This window comes from Zosterops lateralis (genome assembly GCF_965231275.1).
Source record: "Zosterops lateralis genome assembly, chromosome: 5".
In the NCBI taxonomy this organism is placed as follows: domain Eukaryota; kingdom Metazoa; phylum Chordata; class Aves; order Passeriformes; family Zosteropidae; genus Zosterops; species Zosterops lateralis.
The window spans coordinates 71,771,444-71,782,914 of record NC_139766.1 but is presented as its reverse complement, the minus strand read 5'-3'; the positions used below and the strand labels follow the sequence as shown (position 1 = coordinate 71,782,914).

At 40.9% G+C, this 11,471-nt stretch overlaps 1 protein-coding gene across 1 annotated transcript; it reads right to left on the bottom strand.

Annotated features, from left to right (window-relative positions):
* Nucleotides 1-1,703: 1,703 nt before the first annotated feature.
* On the bottom strand, nucleotides 1,704-9,637 carry CCDC158 (coiled-coil domain containing 158; the record flags this gene model as incomplete). The annotated part of the gene is made up of 5 exons (XM_083861099.1): nucleotides 9,190-9,637; nucleotides 8,955-9,067; nucleotides 8,072-8,234; nucleotides 2,586-2,690; nucleotides 1,704-1,813 (listed from the first exon to the last, which is right to left on the bottom strand). The coding sequence occupies exons 1-5, from the start codon at nucleotides 9,299-9,301 to the stop codon at nucleotides 1,704-1,706; spliced, it is 603 nt and encodes a 200-aa protein (XP_083717225.1). The 5' UTR covers nucleotides 9,302-9,637.
* Nucleotides 9,638-11,471: the final 1,834 nt, after the last annotated feature.

The window sequence follows — 11,471 nt, the reverse complement described above, 5'->3', positions numbered from 1 at the left end:
GTGGTGAAAGGAAGCAATCTGGATTTTAGTTTTTCTGGAGGAACCTAGTAGTATTTTCTCCAAGTTCACAGTGGTGTTTTGTCATTATTGAGCAATCTATTTGCTCCAAGGTGAAAGTAGATTTAAACAAAGTTGCCTTGCTGCTTAAAAAAGGTGCTGCTGGAATGGCTGATATCTGTCAATGTCCTGGCTGTGAGACAGTGAAGCACACGTGAAAAACAACTTACTGTTGACATTCCTGCGTGGATCTAATAACCAGTGGCTCAGGAGATCTCCTAGCAAACAATAAACGGTCTCACTCAAAGCCTGCAACCGCAGAGCTACCTTTAAAGGTCACCTGCTCCTATCCCTGACAACAAACCTCTGACAAATTAGACAATTTGATTATTTTTATGTGAAATATAAACTATTCCTTTTTGTGAAGTAGTTTGGTGCACAAATGCTGAATGCTGCAGCTGGATGATGATCGCTTCAAACAGCCTGAGGGGACTGGGCATAAACCATTTTAAAGTCTCCCACAAAAACCTCCACTGCAGCTAGTTTGCTTTGCAAAACCCATGCCCATCCCACATTCTCTCTGGGAGCTGAACTTACCCTTTGGAGTCTCTCCACATATTAGCCTGGTGTTAGGTTTTCCCTCCTGGGGGTTGGTTGCCATCTGTGGTGTCCTTGCTGTGGGCAAGCTTGGCCTAGCAGTCCTGTGCCATCCACCTGCATGACATGGAATAACAAGTGCAGAGGCAGCATCTATTCAGCTGCTCTAAGGCTCATGTGCCTATGAGCTGCTCCTTGCCTGCTGCTGGTGACAGGGGAGAAGCCCAGACCTGTCCCCACCTCTGCTGGATTCCAGCTAAAGGATGTTAGACTGCTGATTTGGGCTGGCAGATGTCCCTCTCTTACCTCTGGCTCTCTGCTCCCTGCCCTTGGCACACAGCTGCAGCTTCTGCAACTCTTTCTAGCTTGGCTCGTTGAACACAACTGGGAGTGCACTTACTTTTCCCAGGGGTTCTTATTCTCTACATGTGACTCTCCTCTTAAGAAAATTTTGGTAGATTTGTCCAATATGTGTGGCAAGTCTGAAATGTGATACATGGTGCTATCTAAACCAATCCTTTCATTTTCAATGCAACCAATTCCTAGGACACGGGTGATGTTTTTTACTGATATTTTGACTGAGCTCACAACACAGTTGCAAAAACTACCCAAAACAGTGTAAAAAATTATTAGGACATCTAAAAAAATTCCTCAGATTAAAATACTGTTGGCAGTAACTGAGGACATCTTAGGAACAACTCAGTAGTTTCTTCTCCCCAGACAAGACTTGAGCTAAAGTTTGATGAGTCCATTCTGCTTAAATGAATCACAGTACAGAATGGAACTCAAACTTCAAGAGGAAGAATTTTGCTCAGATATAGGGAGAAATTCTTCCCTGTGAGGGTGGGGAGGCCTTGGCACACGTTTCCCAGAGCAGCTGTGGCTGCCCCATCCCTGGAAGTGTCCAAGGCCAGGTTGGAGCAACCTGGGATAGTGGAAGGTGCCCGCACCCATGACAAGGGGTTGGAATGAGAATATCCTTAAGGTCTCTTTCTACTCTGTACTTCCTGATTATTTAAAATAAACGCTATAAACAAGAGTTAAAAAATTGTAAGGGCTTTTATTATTAATAATTTTTAAAAGCGTATCTTATTTTAAACACAATGTACCTACATGAAAGCAGTCACTAATGCATACAGTGCCTTCACCTGGACAGGTGTCTCTCCTTTTCCTTGGATTTCTTTGTCTTCACCTCCTGTGAAGATCATTGGAGATGTGGCTGAAAATAGCAGAAGAACAGATTAGCTGAACACCACCTTGTATTCCAAAGGCTGAGGTCTCAGGTGCAGCCACCTGAAGCTTCAGAAAGTCCTCCCATAACAAGCTATGCTGTGCCTACCAAGCCCTTTCAAATGCAGCTTCAGTTTGCATTTCTTTATAGAATATAGAAAAACTTCTAAGGATATTAATACGGATGGCAAAGAACAAAAATGAGAACACTTACCTTTGACTTATTTATATCAATAACTTAATTAGTTTTACCTACATCAGGTCACTGACACAAATGCACTGTGTGATGAGGGGAAATAATAATTTCCTAAATCTGTGCAATGAGACTTAAAGGAGAAAAGGGGGAAGAGACTGGAATGTACATTAAGAAAAAGTGCAGAGAAAATAAACCCCATCTCATTTGGCATGCTGCCATCCCAGGACCTCATGCAACTAAGTTTTGGAAACCTTGCAGTTTCCATGAAAACGTCATCAGCTTGTGAAAAATTCCCAGTAATTGGCTGTGACAGCACACAAGGATACCCCTGAACAGCTGCCATGTTTGACATGTTAAGGATCCTGAAGCTTATTAGAGTTAAGGGGCATTGTGAAGTAATCTAATTACTCTCCCAGGAGCAGGATAATGCAGAAGTGGGTACTGCTAGTAGAACTAGTGTGTGCTAGTAAAAGCACAGGTAGTGCTTTGGCAGGTACCAAGAATAGTTTCTGGAGAGTGTGTGTTTTTTCAATAAAACAGGAATATTTTTGGTAAATACTGGCACCTTGGTTTTTTTTTATTTGTAATGATTCCACCAAGCTTTGCAGGCTTTCCATCTTGTTCTGTAGCCTCTTTGGTGTGGGCTCACTAGTTTCCATAGGGTGAGAAGCTAGGGAAAATAGTAATAATATTATCATCAATAATAATAAAAAGGCCATTATAAATCATCTAAATGTTCCCTTTAAATTGAAGCTCTCACAAAATAAAATCTACACCAACATTTTCAGTAAACCCCAGAACTTTACTAAATGTGTTACAGGAACCACAACAGCTATTACAAATATATTTTACTGCAAATATTGGTGTCAAGCATCCTTACAGCCTTTTAATTTGAATCAGGCAGTTGACCAGACCTTAAAAATTAGTGGTGTGTGGAATTTATCTTCTCACTGTTAATGTACTAATTAATTAGCTGCTATGCTTTACTGACAGTTCATTTATCACAGAATAAACCTTCTGCTTGAACAGAACTGGGAGAGGGTGAAGGTGCCCTGATCAGGACATGGGACTGGACATTCCCCTTTGTGGGGCTGTGGCTGCTCCCTCTGGAGAGCCAACCTTCCCTGGGGCTGGGCTGTGCTCAGGTGAGGCAGCAGAGTCAGCTGCAAGCTCATCAGGTGGAGTAGTTAAGAGGAAAACTACTGGAGATCTCACTCTGGATCTGCCCTCCCAAGGGAATAGCCTGGGGATAAATGCCAAGCAGATGGATGCATTTCCTAGGAAATGTCCAAGGAAAGAGCAGTGAGCACATACCTGAGGAGGGATCCCCGTGCAAACAGGAGACTGAAGCCTCCTTACAAAACCTGCTTGGTTCTGTTGAAGTCATTGGCATGTCAAAATGGCTTTTGTTCTCTCTATTCCTTGTTTATTTCCCAAACAAGGAATGTCGTGGCTGCTCACAACCCAAGACTCCCTGTCCATTACAGACTCCCCTTGCTCAACTACTTCTCAAGTCTTCTACATTAAAAACCCCTACCTGCAGCTGTTTTGGATACTAGGAAAATCCCTGGATGCTGCAGTTGGTTTGCTAGAAGACAGACAGTAACTACCCAGGAGATTTTCTAAGTACAAAAAGAATACCCAGAGCAGTTACTCTTCACAATGAACAGAGCTTATCTCTGAAGCACAGTGGCTTAAATTCTAAACAGAGAACAATATAAGTGTCTGCAGGCAATTTTCACAGAATGGATAATTTATGGGCAAGAAAAGACAAGGTAGTTAAGATTAATATCTTCAAACCCTGGTGCTCAAAGCCATATCCTCATATTTCTTTTAGATAACAGAATTCATGTTATCACAGTTTAAAAGATACTGACCATCCAGCACTCAGAAGGAAACTAACAGCATTTTTTTATTCCTTTAAAAAGCCCATCCATATCTAAATATCCAAATAAAGAACTCAGGAGCCTAAATTTAGGCTCCAAAAATGTGATAATGCTATTGATGGCAATTACACAAGTAACATGGAAGTTATCCATTTTGAGTGTGCGTGTGCCAACCTCTGAGGAGCTGCTTTCCACCAAGACACACTAAGATTTTGCAGCAAGTGCAATGAAGACTTTGTAATAGCACCTGCACAGAGGTATTTGAGTAACTTCTTAGAAAAGGAGACTGTATTTGGGATATATTCTTTATAATATTCTGTAATGTTCCAGTTTAACATCAATGCTGCCTGTGAAAACTTACCAAGGGATGTAAGGAGCAGAGAAACATCCTGGGACCAAAGATCTGTGGGATATGAGCAGGGAAGGACCCCTGAAGGCAAAATGAGGGCAAAACCTGCATTCTGGAAGGATTATGCTAAAGTTTGGTCATGCTAACCAGCATCCACAGTGAGAATGTGAAGCTCTCATATGGAGTCTCCAGGTCTTACATGTGGAAATTAAAAGCAAACAATGTAAATATTTCAGAGCTCTTGTTTAGAGGGATGAAAGTGACATGAAAGGTTTGTTTTATAATTCCCAGGAAGCTCTTAGCATTATGAATAAAACAACACAAACATGCTCGGGATTGGGGCTGTATTAAAAAAACCCTAGAAACTGAACCTCAAATGAGTACTGTCAGGAGCAGGTTACTCTGCTGAGTGAAAGCACTTCTCACTGTCCTAAAGTGAGAAATCCTAAAGTTCTCACTGTGCTTTCCCACTATGCTTGCAGTAGCAACCTCTTGAGCTGCAGTTCTGATTTAATCCTAATCGAAATTCATTAATAACATTTTCTTTTATGAAGTATCCTAATGATCTGGATTAGAATCATCAGAATTTGTGCTGTATCGATTTTCAACTTCATGTACCGCTGTCATTATCATGTTTCCTGAATTTGGATATTTACGTATTTTCCTGCATTTGGATATTTACATATGGCAGGAAAAGAAGAAAGGAGTTCTGAACAAAAATAAAAGCAAGCACTAAAGGCAAATGGTGTGGTCACCTTCTATTTCTCTACCACCTAAAACATCTGAGTAGCCTGGCAAACAACAGAAGCTTTGGCAGCTGGCAGATTATCTCAAGTTTATGTGTAAACCTGACCTTGCAAAAACACGTCCCACACTGCTCCTGAAGCACATTGAGAGTCAGATCCCAGTTTCTGAGGGCACTCTAAATATACAGCACCCAAAAGAAATAAATATTATTCTTACACTGCACTCCTCATGGTTGTTAAAGGCTGCTGAGATCCATGGAGGGAATGTCACTGTCTGGGCTTGTTAATTCTTGAAGAATCCTCTTTAGATCCTGCAATGGTTCTTCCTTCAGAATATCCAGCCTGCAAGGCTTCTGAAATAAAATAATTCAGTTAAAAAGTATTTACAAAAGCACTCTGTTGTCAATTCTTACCTCAGCTCATCCAAATGCACCTATTTTTTCCCCCTTGACTCTTGGTCTGTCCTTTTTAACCTGTGACCTCAGGTGTTGATGTATAGGGCACAGACTGAGGCTGTACGGGCACAGAACTGAAGGGACATGTGGGAGCACCTGGGGGTGGATGTTTTCCAGACACTCATTCCTGTAGCAGCTGAGCTGTCTGCAGATACAAACCCCTTTATTGCCACAGCCATCTTGGACATGAAGTGCAATATTATTCTCATTTTACTGCTCCAGACTTGAGGCAAAGGCCTGGATTCAAAGAACTCTTTCTTTCAGTGAAAACTGGATTTTTCACTGCAGAGAACTGGATTTTTCACTGCTGAGAACTGGATTTTTCAGCATTTTACATGTTCAATGCACTGCTCCCACTGACCTTTGCTACATCTGGAGATGGAACTGGTTGGAAACACTTTGCTACCCCATTTTTATTTTAAAAAAAAGGTAATTTTTAATGTGAACGCACTGATTTCAGCAGGGCTTATATAGGGAGCAAATCCTCAGCTTCATAATGGGTCAAAGTAACACTGAGTCAGACCAAATCCTCCTTTTCCACATTCCAGCTAGGAAACCAGACTATCACCCAGGCAGAGTCTGTCTCAAGTGTTGGAACTGCTTCATTTTGCCCAATAACTAATGATGCAGGAACCAAGAAGATTAAAGTAGACTTTGATTCAAGTGCTTCTGCAACCTGTTGGGTCCTCACTGTAGTACTGAATTAAAATCAGTCCTTTTCCCTTCTTTAGCTTCAGAAGTATAAATTGGTTAACTCAGAGAAAAGAGAATGGAGGTGCCTGATGCTGCAGGGATTTCACAGAAGGAACTATCCTTTGGTCCTTGATGTAAATGTTTGCCACCACATCAGGAAGTAAACCAGAAAATATTCCTGAAAATTGCCTGCACTAACTTGTGGCCTCCTACAGATTTTGAGGCTGAAATTAATGAAGATACCTGGGAGATACATCAGATCACTTCTGGAGGTTTATACAAAATCTATAAAGAAAGTAGCTAAATTTTTTTTTTTTTTTTTTTTTTTTTTTTTTGTAATGAGAGATTAGAGTTAACGTTTTCTGCAATGAAAAATCAGAACAACACCAGAATTTAACTTAAATCTAAATGTAGACGTACAAAACCAAAAGAAAAAACAATGATGTGGATAAAACTGATCCAAATCAATGAAAGCCAGCTTGGAGGAAGATTCAAATATCAAGCAGATGATGAAATGTATCAAGAGCTATATACAAACCTATTTTCACTGTCAAATGTGATTTACAGAAAAAAATAAAAAGTGAAAACCAAACCTCTTACAGATCAGTACCTTCAAACTTAATAGTTCATAAATGTTATTTGTGGTAGAGGTAAAATAAACTCTTAGCACAATCTATAGAATTTTTTAGTTGTCCCATTGTTTTTTACACACACACACACACGCAAAAAAAGAGATCTGAAAGGACACAGCACATGTGAAGCTACATAAATTATTTCATCTTTGGTGCTAGGAATTTGCTCTTGGATGCTCTGAGCAGATGCTCTCCCATGTAGAAATTCCATGTTATTTTTGCTGTTTGGGACATGCTGGTGTTCATGTGGAGGCAGGCACTCACCCGAAGGGCAGAGCTGGGCAGGTGCAGGGCTGGACTGCACAGTGCAGGTGGGACAAGGGCACAACGTCCTGCAGCTTCCCTGAAGCAGAAGCTGAGGAGTAGTCTGGGCCCTGCAGCTCCTGAGGAAAAACAGTAAAAATTCCCCACCTTGCTCATTTGTCCTCTGAAGCACTTTTTGTATTGCTTATGTGGAGCTGTATTTTGAATAGAGCACTTTGTTCCCCTTTCAAAGCCAGCAGCTGGGGTGGGGCACTAAAATGAATTATAATTTCTGATGATAAAACTGCTGTTCCCAAGGTACCATTCATTTAGAGCAGCAGCCTCACTGCAGCCTGAAGAGTCCATGGTGAGAAATAAGGCAAAAGTCAAAAACATCCTCTATCCATCTCAGTATGGACTCCATCTACTATTTTGTTGTCCTACAAGTAAGGTAATTTGTTGTACAAGAAAGGTAAGCTCCCAGTGACAAGCCCCTAAAGTAGGAAATGCTACACTCGGGAGGACGTATCACAATTCTTCTGTCATTTTTCAAAAGGAATTTGAGAATGACACCTTGCATCCAAAAGAGTTAGAATCCTGAGAGGTCTCCTCCTTCTGGAAGGACAGCAGCTTCCCTGCAGGGATTTCTGTGCCAGTCAGACCAGACCTAACCTGAGGAGTCAGGTATACTAGCAACAGAAATCTCACCTAAGAAACGTAAAAGGCAAATGAAACAACATCATGGTCTGTGAAAATTCCTACATATGGAAGACCAGAGAAAGCAGCTGTGCCCAGAGTCAGTAGAAGGTTCTACAGCCTGCACAACACATTTACTTTAAATTTCCTGTAGTTTGGATTTCCCTGAGCTAATAAGGAGTAAAACAGGAAATCTCTCAATGAAAATAAAAGCCTTTTACTATTAAAAAACCCTTCAGGTGAGGATCTTACAGTACATGTGAAAAGAACATATTAAATCCAACCCTTCTCTTCCCAGATGACTGTAGAGGAAAACCTCCAGAAGTCTCCCTGAAGTGAGAGTTTTCTTACATGACCTTATCAAGGCTGTCTCCATCCTCAATAGTTTTTCTTTCAACCATTTGTCTTGTGATATCAGGATCTCCAGGTCCCCAGCAATCCCGATATTCTCTGCTCTGCTACAGCTCAATTTTTGACTTAGTTTACTATTTCCTTCTCTGAGGTAAGGCTTCTCCTGAATTTAAGGTGAGCACATAGTATGAGCCAAAATTTTATAAATTATTGACATTTATATCCTGTAGATTTTTAAAAAAATCTTTGAAATATCTGAACTAGCCCTTTGAGAAGCTTAGATGTTGCATCTTGCACAAAGATGACACTCTGTAACAAGAAGAAAGGCCTTACAAGGAAAAGTGCAACTGGACTGCCCTCAGTGAAACAACATCTCAGATTTTGAAATTTTCCACTTTGAAACTGGAATTTTAAGCTTCAGGATCCACAGGATCCCAAGCCAGTGAAGAAATAGGACAGGTTACAGTGAACAGCTGTAAATGATTATTCAGTGAACTACAGCTCTTGATAACTGAGTGATTTGTCACAGAAAGTGGAAAAGGTCTGATGGTGATAGACAGACCTGACACAGAGTTTACATCCAGAACTGCCTCAGAATCTAGAGGGGAAGCACCGAGGACCAGGGTCAGGATATAGAACACATAAGTTGACATTTTTAGGAAGAACTGATATGTAAGAGCCTGATTCTCATTGCAATGACTCTCCTTCTTCCAAGAACAAATATAAATTAGGACCTGTCTCTGTGCAGATGGCTGATTTCCATGGACACCAAGTAAAACTGGTTTTGGCCCTTCAGGGACTGACTCTGCTTTTTCCCATGCACTTCTCCCAAGACAAATCTCTCTAAATGCAGTGAAATACTTCTAAAAGGAGCTCTTGTGACCTGAGCTGTGTTTGCCATGGCCTTGTCCAAGAATTTAATCTTGCTCTGTAGTACATCCATCTGTCCTCTCTTGGCTGTGATCTGCTTCTGCATTCTTGCTGCAGCTTCCAGAGCTGGAAAACACGAGGTTAATTCTCAGTGAACAACAAGGATTGTGATTGCAATACTTACAAACATTCTCTGGTTGATAAGACAAATGTGTGAGATTTTTGGGAAGTTCAATCCATAGTTACACTGACATCAAATCCCTCCGTAGTCCTTAGAGCAGTCCTGGCCTGTTTCAGTTCAGCTTGGGCTGACTTCAACTGCATTTTCAGTCTGTTCGCAGTATTTTCCACCTCCTTCATTTCACCCTGATAATTCCTCTTCAAATCTTCAAATGCCTCTGGTGAGAGAAAGTAAATATTGAAATTATTGACAAAAAAAAAAAAAAAAAAAAAAATTTTCTAGACTAAGAATACTGACCTGCTGCCAACTTGTGACAAAGGCAGTGCTTCCAAGGGGCACTTCCTGAGGGTACAAGGGTATGCAGAGAGTAAACCATGTCACCAGCAGATCTGGCAAGCTGCCATGCACATTTAACTGAGAATAACCTGGGATTTTGGTGGTTGCTTTGGGTCCAGATGCTGCTTTTTTATAAATTTTAAATAACATATTTATATATTTCAGAAGTATTTTTATAATATTATGCATCTGTATATATTTTGATAATACATCTTGATGGGGCTTCCAACACATTAGTTGTGAAAACACTGTAGTTAAAACATCAGCTTTTAATATGTGTTGCAGCAAATTTTCAACAAAATAAAGTTTCACTATAATTTGAGCAGAGATGGTTAATGGGATCCAGTACTGCTCTTGAAGAAAAGGGTCAGGTTGCTATTCCGTGATTTACTAGATCTGCTTTTTTCATCTCCTGACCCAGGCAGTTTTAAATATTTTTGTCCATAGTGAGATGGGCCATAAAGATTGTGTTCCCCCCGTTCAGAGCCAGAATCCCACGCCATGACACAGCTCCCTGGAGCAATCTGGCCATCCTGTGCTGGCAGGAATCTCGTGCTGTACCAGCAGTGGTATTTGGATTCAGCCAGCAGGCTGCTCTTTTATTTTTAACATGAGCCCAAATTAGCAGCTGTGGGAGCTGAGCTGAGGCTCCCTACCTGCAAGGCCAGCTAGCTCCCTCTGCCCAGCCTGGAGCTCCTGCAGGGGCTCATCTTTTTCTAGTTGGCCTCATTCAGTGCCTGGAGCCTCTTGCTGCATGTGCTAAACCAGCTGAACCTTTCCCAGCTCGCTCAGCCTGGCCTCCATTTCATGTACTCTGGCTTCTTTCTCATCCTTTGCACTCTGCTTACATAAAAAATAATTATTTGTAATATACATAATTACGTCAAATAACCACTAAGATGTGTGGACACCACTACTTAAAATCCCAGTTTGGGGCAAGAAAGAAAACAAGAGTGAAACAAATTACTTGTGTGAAAACTGCTAATCCAGGCAAAGAGGGTGCAGCAGAATTGGATCTGATGGCTTTAAAGAACAACTAACCTTACTAGATGTAGCAAATGAACATGATTTCCATTCTCCTGTAGCAGCCCCCCCATGCACACTTAAATTCCTTCTCACAAAAGGGGATGAAATTCCCTGTCTAAAATGATTTTTCTTCTGAAGATGCTGACCTGCATGGGCGTACCACATCCTGTACTTCTTGTCTGAGAAATAACCAGTGTCCTCAGTTTGGAATTCTGAGTGCTGCCTGTCTGCTGCTTCTCAGTAACACTTTGTATTTCTGGTTCTGTTCTGGTGTGGACACTCATCTCACCGAGGTCATTCCAGCTTGCATCAGTCTTTTGGCAGCTGCTTTTCACCAGAGAATTATTCATTGTTAGTTGTAATGTTACAATATTCTCCTCCTCTGCCCACTAACTGAGTGCTGCTGGAATTCCAGGGGTATTGCCTGACCATCTTCAAAACCACAGTATCAGCACATTAAGGCAGAGATTTAAAACCATAAAACATTCACTGTCATAAAGAGAGAAATACAGCATTGTTTGCACACCTTAAGCTCTTCTGCTTTGAGTTTCCAGACATTTATTTATTTATTCAGCTGGGATTTCTCCCGTGCTCCAGCAGTTTGGCCATGCTGGCCCATGATCATGTTATCAACCTGCTTTTGGAAGATCTCAGCCATTCTGTCCTCCAACACGAGCAGTTTCAGCTGCACAGTCAAAGAGGAGATTCTTCCAATGCTTTCATTTTTTTTTCTCCTCAATTGCAGCCATCTGAAGAATAAACAATACAAGGATCAACCAAGAGATTTGTTTATTTCTACCTTTTGAATGTCCTGGTTTTCTGTGGTACATATTCAACCCCTGAGTTGTACAGAAAAATTAGGTCAGGATGTTCTGGCTCTTCTCTCTCCATTTTAATAACTGAATAAAATATTGCTTTTCTAAACACAGGAAATTAAAAATATTAAACTGGTGTAAAAAATTAATCAACTGACACTGTTAATACAAA